Source organism: Heterocephalus glaber, unplaced genomic scaffold (genome assembly GCF_053883595.1).
Source record: "Heterocephalus glaber isolate CG9 unplaced genomic scaffold, H.glaber_assembly_v1.0 deba00001472, whole genome shotgun sequence".
NCBI lineage: Eukaryota > Metazoa > Chordata > Mammalia > Rodentia > Bathyergidae > Heterocephalus > Heterocephalus glaber.
Genome location: NW_028258315.1, coordinates 35,329,884 through 35,348,476, shown reverse-complemented (window position 1 = coordinate 35,348,476; position 18,593 = coordinate 35,329,884). Strand labels below are relative to the sequence as shown.

The 18,593-nt window shown below is 38.1% G+C and overlaps 1 protein-coding gene and 1 long non-coding RNA gene across 7 annotated transcripts in view; one reads left to right on the top strand and one right to left on the bottom strand.

Moving 5' to 3' along the window:
- The window catches only part of Wdr37 (WD repeat domain 37), an 89,773-nt gene that overhangs the window by 27,712 nt on the left and 43,468 nt on the right, over positions 1–18,593 (bottom strand). For 4 of the 5 annotated variants that reach the window (XM_087181944.1, XM_021266341.2, XM_013075805.3 and 1 more), the window contains 5 exons: positions 18,416–18,487; positions 15,881–15,925; positions 13,715–13,791; positions 4,447–4,687; positions 3,131–3,272 (listed from right to left, as the gene is read on the bottom strand). In XM_087181944.1, coding sequence (XP_087038070.1) covers positions 3,131–3,272; positions 4,447–4,687; positions 13,715–13,791; positions 15,881–15,925; positions 18,416–18,487 — 577 coding nt within the window. The remainder of the gene's footprint in view (positions 1–3,130; positions 3,273–4,446; positions 4,688–13,714; positions 13,792–15,880; positions 15,926–18,415; positions 18,488–18,593) is intronic. The other variant, XM_087181945.1, reaches the window with a different exon arrangement.
- Positions 1–18,593, top strand: part of LOC147826317 (uncharacterized) — a 35,244-nt gene that overhangs the window by 6,243 nt on the left and 10,408 nt on the right. The window contains exons 2-3 of one of the 2 annotated variants that reach the window (XR_015439462.1): positions 10,112–10,169; positions 16,716–17,448. This is a non-coding gene — a long non-coding RNA (uncharacterized LOC147826317). Of the gene's footprint in view, positions 1–10,111; positions 10,170–16,715; positions 17,449–18,593 lie in introns of those variants that run through there. The other variant, XR_015439463.1, reaches the window with a different exon arrangement.

The window sequence follows — 18,593 nt, the reverse complement described above, 5'->3', positions numbered from 1 at the left end:
ACAGGTAATGAGGAAAAAAAATAAGAACCAAGATATATCATGTACAGGTACAAACACCCAATGATAAATGTAAATGAACTGTGTACCTAAAATGTACCAATAAAAGAACTAAAAAAAAAAAAAAAAGAAAGAAAGAACTTTCTAAAACTTGTTTCTGTACCTACACATCAGTAAAATATGGCAGTTCACACTTCTGATGAAGAACAGAGAAAATGTAAATAATCTGAATAAGAATAACACTTCTCTTCTATGAGAAATCCAAAATATAAAAAATTTCTTAAAATAAAAGACAGAAGGGAATAGGAAGATAGATCTTTTGCAAATGGGAAGGGGATCTAGAGATGGGGAGGAAGGGGAGAGGAAGAGGAATAAAAAGAATTAAGGCATGTTAAAAACATGTACCTACTCCCTATAATGAATGTAAACATTATGTACTTCAAACATGTACTAATAAAATAAAGAAATAAGAATAAGATTTGCACATAAATTCTATTTTCATTAAAACTTTCATTCTATTAGTTAAAATGAATCTAAACCATAACTTAGAAGACTAAGTTAAAAATCATATTCCTAAGTCTACATGAAGAACTCCTTCATAACCAGGTGTAATCCTCATATTGATCAGCTGCAAAAATATACCATTAATTAGATATTTCAAACATCCCCCAAACATCACAACCAGAGGAATGCAAATGAAAAACATACTGCTGAAACAACCTTGAAAGGTAAATCACACACTCCCATCAACTCTCAGTGATATATTCTCATTTCTTTCTGCACAAAAAATAAATAAAAGTACCGCAAAAATAAAATAAATAAATATAAATATATATTCTATATAGACAGATAAATGTGTATATGCAGAAAAATAAAGAAATAAAAAACAAATGTGTAATAAAAACAAATGAATCTGAAGAGTAAACTGAATATTCACTATACTAGTCTTTCAATTTTTAGGTAAACTTGAAACTTTTCAAAACAAAATTGTTAGAAAAAAGTCTGCAGGTTCAGGAATAAGACTGTCTGGGCTGGAATCCTCAGGCCTTCTGCTCTCTAGGCCTTAGAGTATGTGCCAGGGACAAACAGAGGTGCAGCAGAAAAGGCCTCACTCTATCTACATCACACAGTGTTGCCTGATACTTTGCAGTTGGGTCCCCTCTACAGGTGGTGGCTGCCAAGGAGAGTCTCATCCATGCTAATTTGGCTAGGAAGCAGTTGTCCCCCAGCCATGACCTCCTAGTCACCAGAAAGTTAGGAATACAGGATTGAAGTCCAAAAGCGGAGCTCCAGGGGTACAGCTGGACCTGTACTGTGCAAGAGAAAGCAGCAGCCTGTGCTGTGTTCAGGTCACGAGAAGATAAAGACTGACTGCTACTATGGTCATCATTGCTCAACACAGTAGAATAGACCTGATGCTATGACGAAATGACTGAACACAAGAAAGCCTCCTAGAACAGATATCGCTACATACATGAAGATCTCAATGCACACTCAAATTGCTGACCACTAACAGTCCTTCAGGACCTCAGATTCGAGGCACTACTTGTTTTTCAATCTCAAACTTCATAAAAAACTTTGTCTTATTTTCCTTTCAAACATTTTATTAACATTTTCAACAGTAAGTCTAAAACTTAGTATCTAATGCTAAACCTCAGATTTTGCAAGTAACCAAATGAACAAGTTATTCATGCATTTAAAAGTACTATAGGCAGGTACCCTTCTAAACATCACGGTATTAAGCAGGACAAGCAAGTCATCCACATAAGAATCAGTAAGAGTCTGGAAAGAACAGAGGTGCAAGGGCAGCAATACACAGAATATACTGTATTTGTGAGGTATGCCTGGATAGACGGGGAACAACATGGAGGAGTAGGGAAAGAGAGTTTTAAAAAAGAAGAATCAAGAAATATCCCAAGGTCTGTGTCATGAAGAACTAGACAAATGGTCTTCTCATTTACTGAGAAGGATCAGACTAGGAGAAAAACAACTTTGTGAAAGAATTAAGATATCCTCATACTCAAGTTGCCTGAAAGAAATCCAAGCAGAGGGACAAATACTAGACGGAGGGTCTATGCTTACAAGTGCTTGTTTATGTTTGTGGACACTTCCCAGAATATGCCCTGCAAATACATGTAATAACAAAAACCAGATTTTTAAAAATGCACTAAGATAACTTGTGAGTGGCTGCAAACACCGTCAATCAGAGCCACTTGAAGATGATGTGACCATCCTTCCCACCAAACCTAGACTACTTCCTAATTCTTCCTTTACCTCCATCCTCCCTCGGATCCTTTCCATCCCCATCCAATTTCTTTAGAGAACATCAGTCATCTCTAAGCACATTCACAGCTGAATTTGATCGTCCCACCAGCTTGAACCACTGGTGGTACATGTGTGACTATCTGAAAAAATGGGTGCTGCTGTGGCCATAAAAAAAAGGCCAATAGCCAGACATGGTGGCACGTGCGTATAATCCCAGCACTTGGGAGGCTGAGGCAGGAGGATTGCTACAAGTTCAAGGCCAGCCTGGGCTACATCGTGAGTTCAGGGCCAGTCTGAACTATATAGTGAGACCCTGTCTCAAAAAACAAAAACAAAAACAAAAAAAAAAGCCCAACGTGTTATGACATTTTGCACACTCTGCACAAATCAGCCACCTTTACGTATAAAATACTTCTAAAGAAATTCACAAATATAAATAAATTTCTTTTAATTTAATGAAATAAATTTGATTATTGTAATAATTTTACTTGGTATGAATAATATTTATATTTGGGCAGTAATTATTCAAATTCAAGCAACTACCATAACTGGATTGAGTCCATTTACAGACTTTTCATTAGTTTTATTAGTAAAAAGATAAATAGAAATGATTAAATCTGTTTGTACTGCCAGTGGTAGGAGCCATACAATGGGACAGTCTTATATGTACCACTGGTGGTTCAAGCCAGCAGGAATGTGTTAATCTCCAAATTCCTTTGAAAAGTGGAACTAAATGCTAAGGAAAAGAACAGTCTTTTTAAAAAAGAATAAAGTGTAAATACTGAAAACTAAGATTAGAATTAAGTTTTAATGGCAATCCACAAACTTTTTCATAACTAGGTAAGAAATGTGAATGACCGCAACTCACTCTGTGTGTCCTTGGAAAACATTCACAGAGTGGATGGAAGGGTCCCTGAAATCCCAGAGGCGGAAAGTCGTGTCACGAGAGGAGGTCACCACAAGCCGCTGGGTGGGGTGTGTACAACAGTGCGTTAACTCCTGGTCATGCCCTGCAACCAGAAGATGACAAAAACGCAAGGTCATCCACCTGCCGATACAGAGTGAAGCTTTTTAAAAACACAACAATAAAAAACACACATCTTTATGGGCTCCACTGCTAATATCTAATGGAAAGGTAAACCTAAAGGAATCATTCAATAACATGTGGATTCACAGTGGGACCAGTTTCCCTCCTAAGCTGGAAGCCTCTTCAGCCACCCATTTAAAAGAAGCAGGAAACCAGATACATGTACCATCCATTTTCAAATCCTAACAGTTACATGGCCAGACCAATCACTTTAATAGGCTAAGTACAATTTAAATCTCAATTCTTCACCTCTAGAATAAATTCTAATGGCATAATACTGTGAGCCCTTGGTAAAATACATGCTGTGTACATGCTTTTCCCTTGCATTTGGGTAGAAATTATAAATATGGTGAAAGAGTAATGATGATGCATTATAGGGCAAAAAGAATTTCACAGATGTTACACAGTTGGCTTTCAGTTAATTAAAAGAAAGGGTATGTTAGGTGGCCTGAACTAAGCAGGAGGGCCTTTTCAAAGGGTCCAGGCCCTCAAAGAAGCTGGAGGACTTAGAGCAGTGGAGGTATACTCCTGCTAGTCTAGAAGACAACAAACTGCCATGTGGGGAAAGGCCTTTAGAGAGGTCTCCGGGAACCAAGAAGTGGCCTCTAAATGCTCAGAGCAGTGCTCATCTAAAGAACCTGTGGAGTTTCAGTCACATGGTTGTGAGGAAATGGATTCTCCCAACTAGCAAGTTCAGAAGAAAAGTCCAGCCTGGGCAATACCTTCATTTCAGTCTTTGAGGCCCCAGGCCCAGATGGGAGCTACCATGGACCTAGAAATCCTGGAAAGAAAACCATGAAGTAGGAAATTCTGTTTTAATATACTAAATTTGTAGAAATTTGTCACAGAGAAATAGAAAACTGATGCAACAACCATATTTTAAATAGCTACTATATGCTACAATTAATCTTCTAAAGCTAAAATAAATTTAGCTACCATTATTCCATTAATTAGAAAAGATCTCCAAAAATTACAACAGAAGAGCCAAGAAGACTAAAAGCAATTCTGGTGAGAAATAATTTGCAAGATCAGACTTAAATACATGAACATAAATTGACAGCACCCAGTGAGGAAGTTCAATGTTCTCAATGAGGTACCTGTGAGAGAATGAACAAGTTCAGACGTCTCGACATCATATAGGTTTGCTGTTCTGTCCCATGAGGCTGTCACTGCCTGCTTCCCTCCAACCAGCCAGTCGGCAGCTATGACCACTCCCTGGTGGCTTTTGAGAGATGTCAGTGGAACCCGAATGGTAGGGCAGTCACTGGACACATCCCCATCGATATCAGGCTCATCTTTATCAGAGCATTCTATTTCATCTTCTCCAGATAGTTGCTGCTAAGAGTAAAATCAGAAAAGAAAGATTTCCTGGGAATCTTGAATATTTTTCTGTCATGGCTACAACATGAGACTATTCTTTCTCTTTCTAGAACTTATTTATCATGGACTTACTCATCATTATGACCAATACAAACACAGTGTCTAATACATAACTAGTGATCAATTTTTTTTTATCACTTTTTATGACTGGCTATAACTGAAAGCCAAATAACAGAAAAAAAAGTTAAGGGCACTATAACATCAAATGAACTATAATTCATTTCCATTAACCAATAAAATGACAAATAAAACTATTTTCAGTAAAGTTTTTACCACTTGTTAATAGAAATATAAAACTGAAACAACTAAAAGTCAGTAATTTATCACAATACAAAAAATGCATTTCAATTCTTAGAAGACTTTAAAATACAGGCTTTGAATTCTAAAATAATTCTAAATTAAAATAACTTTTACTATGCGATCAATGAAGTCTCTAGTCAAAAGCCCCAGATAAGAGCATAATAACCAGCTCTGAGAAAATATGTTTATTCAACAAATATCAATGAGGTATTTACAAACAGACTGGGTACTATTTACAAATCAGTGAAGGGGACAGATGATATCTGTCATATGTAAGACTATGATCATTCCAGGTGACTAGAAAGCTGGAATAAACAAGTCCTGCAAAGTCTCTGCCCTCGAAGAACTTTTAGTCTAATGAGGAAGAGACTACACACATATAAACACACATGTGCATGGTGTAAACACACACTCTAGTATAAGAATGTGTATCACATGTATCTACACACTACCATGAGAATGTGTCATATGAACACAAACATACAAGAGAATATGTCATGTGCATACAAACTAGTAAGGAAATATGTATGTTTACACAGATGGCAACAAATGCTATGAAGAAAAGCAACAAGACAAAGGGTGGTCAAGGAGCTATTTTATATAGAATCATTGAGGAAAGACTCTGACAAGGTAACATTTGAGTCAGACTGTGAAGAAAACAAGGGATTGAGTCATGCAAATTGGAGGGAATAGCATTATAGGCAGAGGAAATATGTCTAATGGCCTCCATGCTACACAAACCAAGGTTGTCAGTGTGCGTGGGACACAGTGCAAGGAGAGGGCAGGCACAGGTGAAGTTGTGCAAAACTTGGTTATGGTAGACCATGGAAAGAACTTTCGGTTGTATCCTCTGTGTGATGGAAAATTAAGCACAGCTGTGATATAATCTCATTTATGCTCTGTGAACAAAGGGAAAAACATAAGCTAAACTGTGTCTCCTGCAAACTCATAACATGGAAGCTCTAACCATCAGAACTTCAGAATGTATGTGGAAACACGGCCTTTAGGGAGATACTTAAGTTAAAAAGAGGTCATTAGAATAGCCTCTAATCCAATATAACTGGTGTGCTCCCCTCCACCCCTTTTTCCAGTAGCGGGGAATGAGCCAAGGGCCTTAGACCTGAATTACATCCCCAACCCTTTTTAGTTTTTGAGACAAAGTCTCACTAAATTGCCCAGGCAGGACTTGAACTTGCCATCCTGCCTCAGCCTCACCAAGTGCTGGGATTACAGGAGTGTGCTACTGCACCCAGCTGATAATTGGTATCTTTTAAGAGGAAATTAGAACACAAAAAGGCAGGACCATGTAAGGACATGGTGAAAAGGTGACCATCTGCAAGCCACAGACAGAAGCCTCTGAGGAAAGCAATCCTGCTGCCGTCTTCATCTGGAACATCCAGCTTCTGGGACTGTGATAACAGATTTGTCATTGAAGCTGTCCAACTGTACTTTTTGGTCACAGCATCCCAGGAAAACAAGAGAGAAAGTGAATGATTACAGAGGACAGGTAAAAGAAGGTGGCCTGGACTAGGATGGTGGTGATGGAGGTTAAAAAGAAAAGCTGATTAAAACACCCTGAGTAAAGCTTCAGGATTAGCAGATAGGCTGATATCACATGGAATATGAAAAAAATGCAGGAGTTCACAGGCAAAGTAAGTCCAAAGCACTGAGAAAATGAGGGTGACATTTCCTGAAGTGGGCAGCACAACAAAAGGAGCAAGTTTGGGAGACATCCAGAACCCAATTTCAGATACAGCAGGTCTGAAATGTCTACAGGACACCCAGTTAGAGTTGGAGTGAGTAGTTAGGTGACTACAGAAATGTGTATTTAAAAGGAGTCAGAGACAATATGCAAATCTGGGAGCCAGCAGCAGCAGATGGTTCTCAAAACCATAGGTGCTGAGTTCACCTGGGAACTAGTGTAAAACAGATGAACAACAGAGTGTCAGGAGGGAACTACACACCAGTGAGTGGTGGAGCCTCAGAGAAGAGACATTGTACCAACAAGACTTAAGAGGAATGAAGAAAACAGGAAAAACAAGGCGTGTGTTGGAGGGAGAGCCACAGTTAATAAATGCAATGACAAAGCCCAAAAAGCAGCTTCAAACTATTGTATCTGCCAGGTGCAATGGCACATGCCTGCAATCCCAGAACTGAGACAAGCTGAAAAATCACAAGGTAGAGTCCTACCTGAGCAAATTAGTGAAACCCTGTGTTGAAATACATTTTTTAAATTTTTTTAAAAAGAAAAAAAATGTTTGCTGGGTGAGCAACATGGAGAGGATGGGGACCATGATGGAGGCCCAGCAGAGCAGCAGGGACACAAAGGAGGTCTGAGGATAGTGCAGTGGGACACAAAGGAACGCAGGTAACACTTCTGAGGTGAGGGTGGGAAAACCAATGAGGTGCTAGTTCTAGATAAGACATGGGACAGATGTGGGAAGGACCTGAGAAAGAATACTCCAATGACTGAGGACAGAAGAAATCACTGCATGAACAACATCCACAAGAGAAGAGGGAACAGGACTTCAATGATGGAGGCAAGGTCACACCCCAAGGAGTGTAAGAGGACAGCCAGTGTCATGAGGACATAGCTGGGAGAAGAGGGTGCAGAGCTCTCTCCAACTGATTCCATCTTCTCAAAGAATAAGCTGGGAGGGAGGAAGGATTGGAAAATGAAATGGGAATGTCACAGCACAGGGCCTGACTGACATGAGAGGCCACAAATTCAACCTAAGAGTTGAATGCAGGAGAAAGAGGAAAAGTGGATTTAACCAAAATTAGGATTTCTCCAGGGACAAAGGATCTGCAATCTACTGAGCAAGATCAACACAAATGATTATGCAATAAACTACCCATTTCAGATTATGCTACCAGCTACAAAGAAAAAGTACAGGATGACTTGAGAATACATAAACATGATCTAACTCTTCAAGGAAGTCAGATCTTAGTGACATGAAGGATGAGGAGTTTGGGGTAGGTGAGGAAGCGGCTCAAGAAAGGAAGAGAAAGAGATAAGTACAGGGCAGAAGAGTAGCTGAGCTCAGTTTGGGGTGAAGCAGGGAGGACAGTGATGAAAGAATACAAAAAAGACTCATCAGGGGCAATCAAAGGCCCAGTACCTGAAGAAGACTAGTTATGAAAAAACTGCAGTGATCTGGCTAGAGAAGATGCAGACTTATAACTCTGCGGAACAGTAAAGAGTCAACAAAACCCTTTCCTTCTGCATAAGAATTTCGTTCCTAGGTCCTTCCACTCAAGGTAAAATGACTCCTAGTGGATAAACTGCACCTAGGCAAGGAGGAGTCCAGTCATCATAAATTCCTGATGGGACTGATGCAGCTTGGCACCTGTCAGAACCCTACCCCTGGCTGTGCCCATGGAGTGTTTCAGGAAGCACTGGGTCCTGAGCCATACAGCTTCTTACCAACTGCAGCCACTACAAAGACCCCTAGTCACCTGCACCTGTGCTACCCTTGGATGCAGAAGAAGAGCACGGGTCTAGACAGCTCAATAGTCAGGTGCCTCTGTGGACAACTGTGTGAACAGCTGCAAGGGTTCCAGCAGACAAGAGTATGGATGTGACCTCTAAAGCAGGGTGCTTCACAGGTGCTCAGAGAAAACCTGTTACATGCTGCAGAAGAAGTATCCCAGTATAAAGAAAAAGAGATTCAAGAACTAGAATCAAAGCTAGGGACAGTGGTGCATTCCTGTATTCCTAGCTAGCCAGGAGAATGAGACAGGAGGATAAGTTTAAGGCTAGCTTAGGCAACTTAAGACCTCCAGCCATCTTGAAAAGAGAAAGAAAAAAAAACCTGAAATCAGTAAAATTTCATGGGTTGGTTGAAAACGGGGATTGGGGAGGATAAAATAGAGTGGTGTGTCAAAGAGAACGCAAACTTTCTGACACTTTTGTGAACTGCTGGACCTTTGACCTAGAACCGTGAACTCAAAGGGCTAGTCACTAAATATTTTTTTTATGGAAGGAAATAAATGACTAGGAATACAATGGAGCTGCTTCCTTAGAGAGGAAACATCTGGGGAGGGTTGAGAGTAAGACCATGTATTCAGCTGAGGTAATGGTTAATGACTGGCACATGAAAGAGTCTCCTAGAAGGAATGCGCAAAGGGCTACACAGTACAGGGGCTCAGAAAGGAGTCCTGGAGCACCTGGCTGGCAGGATCCATGTTTTAAAATGTGAAACAATATTCAAGGGCCATTAGAAAACTTTCAGTTAACACCTTTCCATTTTACTTTCAAACGGGGAAAAAAATCAAGCCTCCTAGTTAAATTAATGACTCAACGTCACAGAACTAGTGTGTGACATTTCACTGGTGATCTAAATCTGTTTACGCTATATCACCCAAATATTTATTAACACTGTGGGTCGAGTAAAACTCACTGATGAAAATATCTGTGGGAAAGCTGTACTGATTCAAGATAAACACAGACTTTAACAGATTAGAGTTTACTGTAAAATCTACGAATAGAACTGCTAAGCAAATCTGAGTGAAGGCTGACCAGTACAAAGTTTAAGAAAAAAAGATGCTTTCAACAAAAGAACTATGCATTCAACAATATGTACCTACTGGGCAGGTCAAAGTAGAAGCCATCCTCAGCGGTGCTTCTAAAGCAGCTCAAGTTACTGATCAAGTTATAGTGTCTATTACAAGTTCAGCTTTAATTCAGACTCAGTCCCCCCAACATTAGTCCCAAATCCACAGATAGCAATTATCCTGCAAGAAAAGTTTATGTACAGAATGCAAGCAAAGTAACAAAGAATAAAATTAATATTAAAAGTAAATTATTAAGTGTTTTTCAATTCACATACTAAACAAAAACCTTCCCTCTAACAAAATTGGTGCTTTTTAAATTATTTTATTTGAAAACAATCCAAATGATGTTATTTTTTTAATTTTCTGAACATTAATCCTCACCTTCATTTCTCTGCCTTCATTGCTCATTTTGCTTGCTTCTTAAATGAATGTACAAGTTAAGTATGCCATATAATGAACTGTTTGGTAATTTTACAAGGGAGAAAATAACTGTTAAAATACATAATGGTCATTCCTTATCCATAGGGGATATACTCCAAGTTCTGCAGATGTATGAAACCAGATAGTACTGAACCCTATACAGGTATGTACTACTTTTTCCTATACAGTACATACATATCTATGACAAATTTATAAATACCTATTTATACATTAGGCATAGTAAGTGACTAACAGTAATTGTTATTACAATTAAAACAGAATAGTAATGATATTTTGTTAAAATTTTATTTAGAACTTACAAATTATGTATTTATGGAATTTTGCATTTAATATTTTCAGACCACACTTGAGGTAACCGAAATCTCAAAAAAGCAAAACTCCATAAACAGGGACTACTATATGCTAATATGAAATGAACAGGCAAGACCTCTCAACTAAATAAAACTCATTTAAGGAATTAAATGTTAACCTATCTCCAAACAGAATAATGTTTAGACTGTTTGTAAAGCAGAAAACTAATATTCAAAGACAGAAATATCAAAACTAGAAGATTACTATCATCCTCACAATCACAGCCCAACACAAACTGTAACTTTATAGATTTGTGTTTGACTCCATACAACCATTCGCTGTCACCATTTCCACTGCCTTATACAGCACAGGAAAGGGGTAACCGACTATGATGACAATATCTCTAAAATTTACATTAAAAAAAACTAGTTGAAGATACTCATCAAAGGAGAATTAAAGCCTTTGCTTGATCATACATCTAGAGACTCATGCTGAAGTTACCTATCAGCACAAAGCAAACAGTAATTTAAGGATTTCTTTCATATTAATTCATTATGCAACATCTTTTGTTAACTATGTTAAAATTTTACTCACATAAAAATGATAATGCCTCCTTACAAGCCATCAACTTAGGCAGTAATAAAAATCTGTCAAAGGCAAAAAACGTGTCTAGTAATATATACATAAAACTTCAAGAAATATAATCTAAACATAAATTTTTTTTTTTTTTTTTTTTGAGACAGGGTCTCACTATGTAGCCCAGGCTGGCCTTGAACTCACAGTGATTCTCCTGCCTCAGCCTATACTGAGATTACAGGCACCACCATGCCTGGCAAAACATAAAATTTAAAGAGATGAATGTTAGAAGGCTAAAGCAAAAAGATGCCTATATAAATAAAGATACTTCTTTTTTTTTTTTTGGTACCAGGGATCAAACTCAGGACCTTGCACTTGCAAAGCCGGCAGCGGAGGAACCACTGAGCTAAATCCTCGGCCCAATAAAGATACTTCTTTTTAAGATCTTGTCATAGCTTGAGCTGCCAAAACAAAATACTACTAAGTGGCTTCAACACAAAGTTATTTTCTATAACAGTTCTAGAAAGCAGAAGTCCACGATAAATGTACCAACCAACTGGGTATTAAGTGAGAACTCTTGCCCTGGTTGGCAGATAGTCACCTTTTCTCTGTGTCCTCAAATGATGGGACAGAGAGAGAAAGTGAGCTCACTAGTGTCTCTTCTAAGGACTAGTCTTATCAGATGAGTATCCCAATCTTTTGAATTCTCTTAACCTTAACTACTTCATTAAAGGCCCTACCTCCAAATACAGCCACATTTTGGATTAGGGCTTCAAAACAAGAATTCTGGAGAGACACAAACATTTAATCTATACAACATTCTTCCCTGGTCTTCTAAATTTCATGACCTTACATGGCAGAATACATTCATTCTAGCCCGAAAGCCCCTCAAATCTTAACTTATTCCAGCATTAACACTCAAACCTAAAGACCAAAGTCTTACCAAAATATCACCTAAATTGTGTATGAGTGAGACTAGTGGTGCAATTCATCCTAAGGCAAAATTATTTTCCAGCTGTGAACTACCAAAACTGAATTATATTTCTTACAAAATACAACTGTGGGATAGCTAAAAGACCCCATTCCAAAAAGGAGAAATAGGAAAGAAGGAAGGGAAAACAAGTCCCAAGCAAATCCAAAACCTAACAAGGTAAATTCCATTAGACTTGAAGGCTCAAGAATCTTAGGGCTCTTTGGCTCAATGTTCTGCCCTCCAGACCTAAAAGGTGCCATCATTACCCCATGGCTCAGCTGGGCATCCCCACCTCTATGGGCATTGGGCTGTGGTATTCTGGCCCCCAGACACCAAATAGGCACCTTTGAAACTGAAGAGGAACCAACCTTGTTCCCCGGGTCTGCAGTGGAAGTAGCAGCCCTGTCAATCTCCAAATGACCGATGATAGGTGTTCAGAGCCACACAGCTATTTTCTGGTGCTTGTAGAATCTTGGCAATCTTTATTTTATTCTGTATTCTCTGGTTCCTTTACTCTCACTTGGCAGTGTCTCCACTAGAATTATTACTTCTCTATTCCTAACTACTGCTGCAGTAGGTGATTTGAAGTTCACACTTACACTAACCTCTTCATCAAATGGATATTCAGCCACACTCTTAAGTCTTCTCTTCAGAATAAGCCTTCTACTTTCTACAATACACATAGAGAATTTTCCAAATCTTCAAGCTCCAGTTCCCTTTTGCTGAACAATTCCTTCAATTTTTCTCTCATATTTTACTCTAAGCAGTCAAGAGAAACCAGGCCACAGCTTTAACACTTTCCTCAGAAATCTTCTCAGCCAAATATCTGAGTTTATCATGAAATTAGAAATTCTACCTTCCACAAAACACTAGGACACAGTTCAGCCAAGTTCTTTGGTACTTTTTAATAAGGATGACCATTTCTCCAGTTTCCAATAACCTCTTTCTCATTTCCTTCTCAGACTGCACCAGAATAGCCTTTTATGTATATATTTGCACCATTCTTATTCATAATAAGTGTGTATCTCTAAAACACAGAAGCTTCCTTTCCAATGCTCCTCTTTTCTTCCTCAGCCATCACCAGAATCATCTTTAACACCTATGTTTCTGTCAATAATCCCCTCATGGCAATCTATATTTATTTTAGCAAGTATCTCAAAATGCCTCCAAGCCACTTAAATAAACATTTTTAGGTATTTCTTATGTTAGCATCCCACCTCTGGTACCAAAATCTATTTTTTCTTTTGGTACCAGTGATCGAACTCAGGACCTTGCGCTTCCAAGGCAGGTGCTGGAACCACTGAGCTAAATCCCTGGCCCACCAAAATCTATCTTAATCAGCTCCAGCTGCCATACCAAATTACCACAGACTGTGTAACTTATAAACAACAGAAATTAATTTTTTCATAGTCCTAGAGGTCAGAGGTCTAGGATCAAGATTCCTAACAATTTGGTTTCTGGTGAGGGCTTTTTTCCTGGCTTGTAGATGGCTTCCCTCTCACTCTGTCCTCATATGAGTGGGGGAAGAAAGAATGAGCGACAGTGAGGGACAGTGAACATGCACTTAACCACAATGTCAGATATGTCCCTTCCTACAAGGACACTAATTTCCTCAGATCAGGCTCCATGCTTATGACCTCATTTAACCTTAATTACTTCCTAGAGGACCCATCTTCAAATATAGTCACACTGGAGATTAGGGCATTAACATATGAATTTGGGGACAGAGGGAGGGGGCACATTCAGTGCATAGTAGGTACTATAAATTTATTCTAAAACTGGCAAATGCTCAGAATCCTACATTAGTAGGCCCATGTTGAGTTTTCAGGGTAAGTAAATGTGCTTACACTAGTGTCGGCAACAGGCTGGGGTGTCGGCAGCTGTACCACATATCTCCAAATATGAGCAGTCTGATCTCCAGAGGCTGAAGAGAAAAATTGGGGGAAAATTACCCAATGTACACACCAAACATAAAATGTGCTCTCTGCTATGCTCTACTAAACATCACCAGACTTTTTTTCTAACAGTGATCATTTAGTAAAATGAATGTACTTTAGCCATTTCAGAGACTATACAAGAACTATACAAGACTACGCTATGAAGAACAGAGTAAATGCGCAAAATTAGGATTATAATTACTTATAAAGATGTTTCCCCTTTCATTTGGGGGTAGAAAAGTGCAGAGATTCAGAAAAAAATTTACAAATGGCAGATTTTATTTTCTATCTACCTAAGAGAAATTCAATTATACTGTAACTTGTCACTATAATAGATTGGGAGATGTTTCAAGAAATTCTCATCTACTCATTGATAGGACTTTATAATTTGCCAGGCACAGATTTTTACTACTATTTGTGCCACTTCCCTACTCCTCTCTGCACCAACTAAAACTTTTAAGGAAATGCTTTGACTTAGGAATTAAAAGACAAAGGATATCACTACAGGCGGCCCTAAGATATACCGAAACAATCAGGTTTCACCCCTCACAGAAAAAATATCTATCTTCTGTCTTCTCTTCACTGCTGCAGAGCTCCCCTGAAGAAGATACTAAGTGCTGACAGCAGTATATTTTTTTTAATGGCAGAAGTCAACTTATTACCCTGACTTGCCAATTTCTCTTTAGGTCAACACTACATAGAAATTGCAGTTTAACTCTCCTCTCTCTATATCCAACCCCATTACTTTACTTGTTTCAAAGTTTCTATCAGTTCCTTCTTGAAATGTTTCTTGGTTTCACCCCTCCTTTCTAGCCCTTTGGTTTATGTCTACACAGATCCAACTGCCACTGGTCTCCTGGCTTCTCTCCTGTTTCCCAGCAATGTAATAAGGCTTAAATTCCAACTTTACTCCTCAAATATTTACTAAGGTATAAATTAGCTATTATGGTCTAGGCCTGGGAAAATGACTGTCAAATTAACTTCCCACCATATGCTTCTCACATATAAAAATTATCTTACCAAACTGAGTAACTTACTGCATCTCACATAGTAAAAGCACTCACACTTGAGCTCCCTGCCTAAACAATTCCACGTGCATGAAGCACCTGGTCATCTCAACTCTTATGTTCTATTCTGTGATCAACAAAATCTGATAGGCCAAATCCAGGTAACCACCCATTTTTTGTAAATAAACAGCTGAATCTCGTCATCTGTGTGCTGTCTCTGTTCCTTTCACACTATAAGAGCAGAGCTAAGCAGTTGTGACAGAGACCTCTATAGTCACAAAGTTGAAAATACTACTTGGTCCTTCACAGAAACCGTGTTTACCTCTGATCTATCAAGCCTTTACATATTCCTCAAAGTAATCACCAGTTACCCCAAAATATCACAGGGCTCTGCAGGTATTTAACAGTTTTATAGAAAATATTCTCACTACATTAAGGCTACCCTCCAAAAGGAACAAATGAAGGTGTTTTTAAAACCACAATACAGAATATGCCAAATCTAAGTTACTACAGTACAGGTAAATTATCTAGAAAGAAATGAAAATGCTGACACTGAAAAAAATTGCTCTTTCTGAGTATTATTTTTCTCATTTCTTTATTTTAGATGAATACAAAATTAGGAAACAGTAACAGAGCTTCAAAGAACCGTGTCATAGGCAATACTAAAATTCTTTATAAAAAAAGACTCCAAGAAGAATATGAATTTGTTTCGATCCCAGGTACCAAAAAAAAAAAAAAGAATAAGAATTTACTTTAATAGCACAATAAATTCAACTCATTCTAATTGGTGATCCACATTAATTTTAAAAAGCATTACTCTGTGTATTTTTTTTAATTCATTTCTCATTTTTTTTCCCCAGTACCAGGGATTGAACTCTGGACCCTGCGCTTGCCAGGCAGGCGCAGCAACCACTGAGCTCCCTTCCCAGGCCTATTCATTTCTCACTTAATTCATAAAATGCCCAAATTTCATAAAAGCCATGGATAATTCTGATGCCACCAATAAATGAGTATCTATAGTTGTTTTAAGATTATTAATAATTTGTTCAATAAAGATAAAACAACATACCAGTGAGAGCCAACTGCTCTGAGGGATGAAATTTTATGGAATTTACTGCAAAATAAAAATATTATAAACAGGTTTAAAGCAATAAGAACATGTTATAAATATTAGCTACAACACATACTACAAAGTAACATCAAAAATTAAAGGAACTCTGAAAGTTCAATATTAGATCCTCTGATTCACTTCAACTATAATAAGTTAGAATAGAGATACAATAAAAAAGTATGAATTATGAAATTACTCTTATAGGACTCACAGAACAATAATAATCTATTTCTTTTAACAGGGAAGTTATTTAGAGCTAAACACAATGAGGATGAAAAAAAGAAAACATTCATTGTGACAACAACTAGCAAGGGCAAATTACAGTGTACAGACACCACTTATTGTCTACTCAACTGACCTTAAGCCCCACCCTGCTCCCCTTCCTACCTTACAGAACCTCAATCTATCCCACAATAAGGGGAGACCCCATGAGTGAATTTCCACAGCCTCAGCGCACAAATTGAGTTAGTCTAAACCAGTGGTGATATCGTCCCATTCCCCTTATCCAGATGCTTCAATGAGACAAAAAGGTAAAGGTACAGTGAAGGTCTTCTGAGGAAACTTTTGGGGGGGCGGGGAGTTGATGATGTAGTCTCACTATGTAGTTCAGGCTGGCCTTGAACTCACTATGTAGCCTACGCACTGGCAATCCTCCTCCGCCTTCCTAGTGCTGGGATTACAGGAGTGTACCACCACACTGGGCTGGAAACTCTCATTTTCCTAACAGAGGAGCTACACCAGAATAAAGAGTTCCAGCACCTCATTTTTCCACTTTTTCCTTCTTTGAATGTAGATGAGATGTCTCCATGGGTGGCAAAAAGGACGGCAAATACGAGCAAATAAACCAGCACAGAGGCTGGAGCTCATCTCAACAGGCTGCTCAGATACTGCACGGATCCCAAGCCCGCCTACCCACCTAGGATTTTCCTCAAGTAAATCCCAGCTCTTGGAATGGGATTAAAATCACTGTTGGCCAGTTTGACACAAGAGTTAAACTGAAGTCACTCTGGGGAAGCTCAACCCTCATTTCCACATCCTGTAAAAACCACATACATCCCTTACATGGAACACAGCAGAAATCTTACCAAACTTCAGTAAGTTATTTCAACATCAATATGTTGGCTACACAATTAGAATTTTATTTTTCTAAGAAACTAAAAAGAAAAATATAGGGCCGGGGATTTAGCTCAGTGGTTCCACCACCTGCCTTGCAAGCGCAAGGTCCTGAGTTCAATCCCGGGCACCAAAAAAACAAAAAACAAAAAAAGAAAAATATAGAAGATGCTCTTTTACTATAAATAATAAAGTATAGGTAACTAAGAAGAGCTAGTAATTGTGGACACCTTTAAAGCAATAAATTTAAGCAACATGCAGTGATAAAAATAAATTTAAGAAATCTTAGATGATGCAGAGAATATTTATTCTTTTAACAAAGGTCTATTTTTGAGCACTTATTTTTTAATTTATTTGTTTATTTATTTCAAGCATTGTATTAGAAAACTATAGGCAAGACAACAATCCCACAGCTAAAGTCTGTGGGATATAAGGTGGAAAAGAAGATATATAAGTAAACAGTATGAAGATATGTAAATTAGTGTGGATGTTTAATATGAGAAATGTATGAACTTGTTTATACCCTAACAAGAAAAAGCCCATGGCAAGAATAAGACAAAACATAACAAAAATACCTGAAAGACAGAGGATCCTAAGAAAGGGAAGACTGAAGACTCTGCAGTTCACCCAGAGCCCTGGCCTTGGACAAAACCACTAAGTTGAGCAGAAAGGTGCTGAGATGAAGGATCCACCCAAATGTGTAACTCTGAACAACCTAAAGGCAATGCTAACACTGAGTCTGTCTACAAAGGTTAAGGGTGCAGCAGCAATTGGCAGAGGAGGCGAAAGAGTGGGCAGGCAGCCTCTGACAGATACAGCCTGGACATGAGAGTACTCCAGGTAGAAAGGGCCTCACAGGGTGTGCTGAACAAAAGTGAGGAATGAAATCTGGTCAAGACACTGGCACATACACAGGCATAAATGAAGAGGCAGAAAAGAGCTACTGTAGGGAGCATAAATTACAGACAAAAAAAGCACAATAATACAGATTATCCTTTTGTTAGCCTAAACATAATGAAATTGCCATTATCATAAAAGTAAACTTCTAAAATAGATACATGGTTTGTAATAAGTAATATAGTTAAATTATAAAATTTCCTACATTTGGTTTATATACAAGATTAAATAAAATGTAGATAACATTATTTGTATACTGTTAAACATTAAGCTTTTTCCCTTTGTTAAATTCATACAAGCTGAAGACAGTGTTTAGCCTAGTCTCCAAAAACCACACTACCCTCTTATAACTGAAATGGTAAAACTTTCTATCAAATATATAATTTTCTATTGATATAGTTGATTTCAGTCATGGAAAATTTTAAAACTAATCAATACAGTGAACAGCTTCTAACTACAGCACTCAATGAAGTAAATGCTTACCTGAGCCCACATGGCCTGAATATTTGACAAGGCACTTCCCTGTCTCTATGCTCCACAGCAAAGCTGTGTGATCTGCAAGACCAAAATTAGAAAAATCATTAATTTACCCATCATCAATCATTAATTTAGCCATCATCATCAAATTTATAGTCCTTTTAATAAAAGAATAAGGAATAAG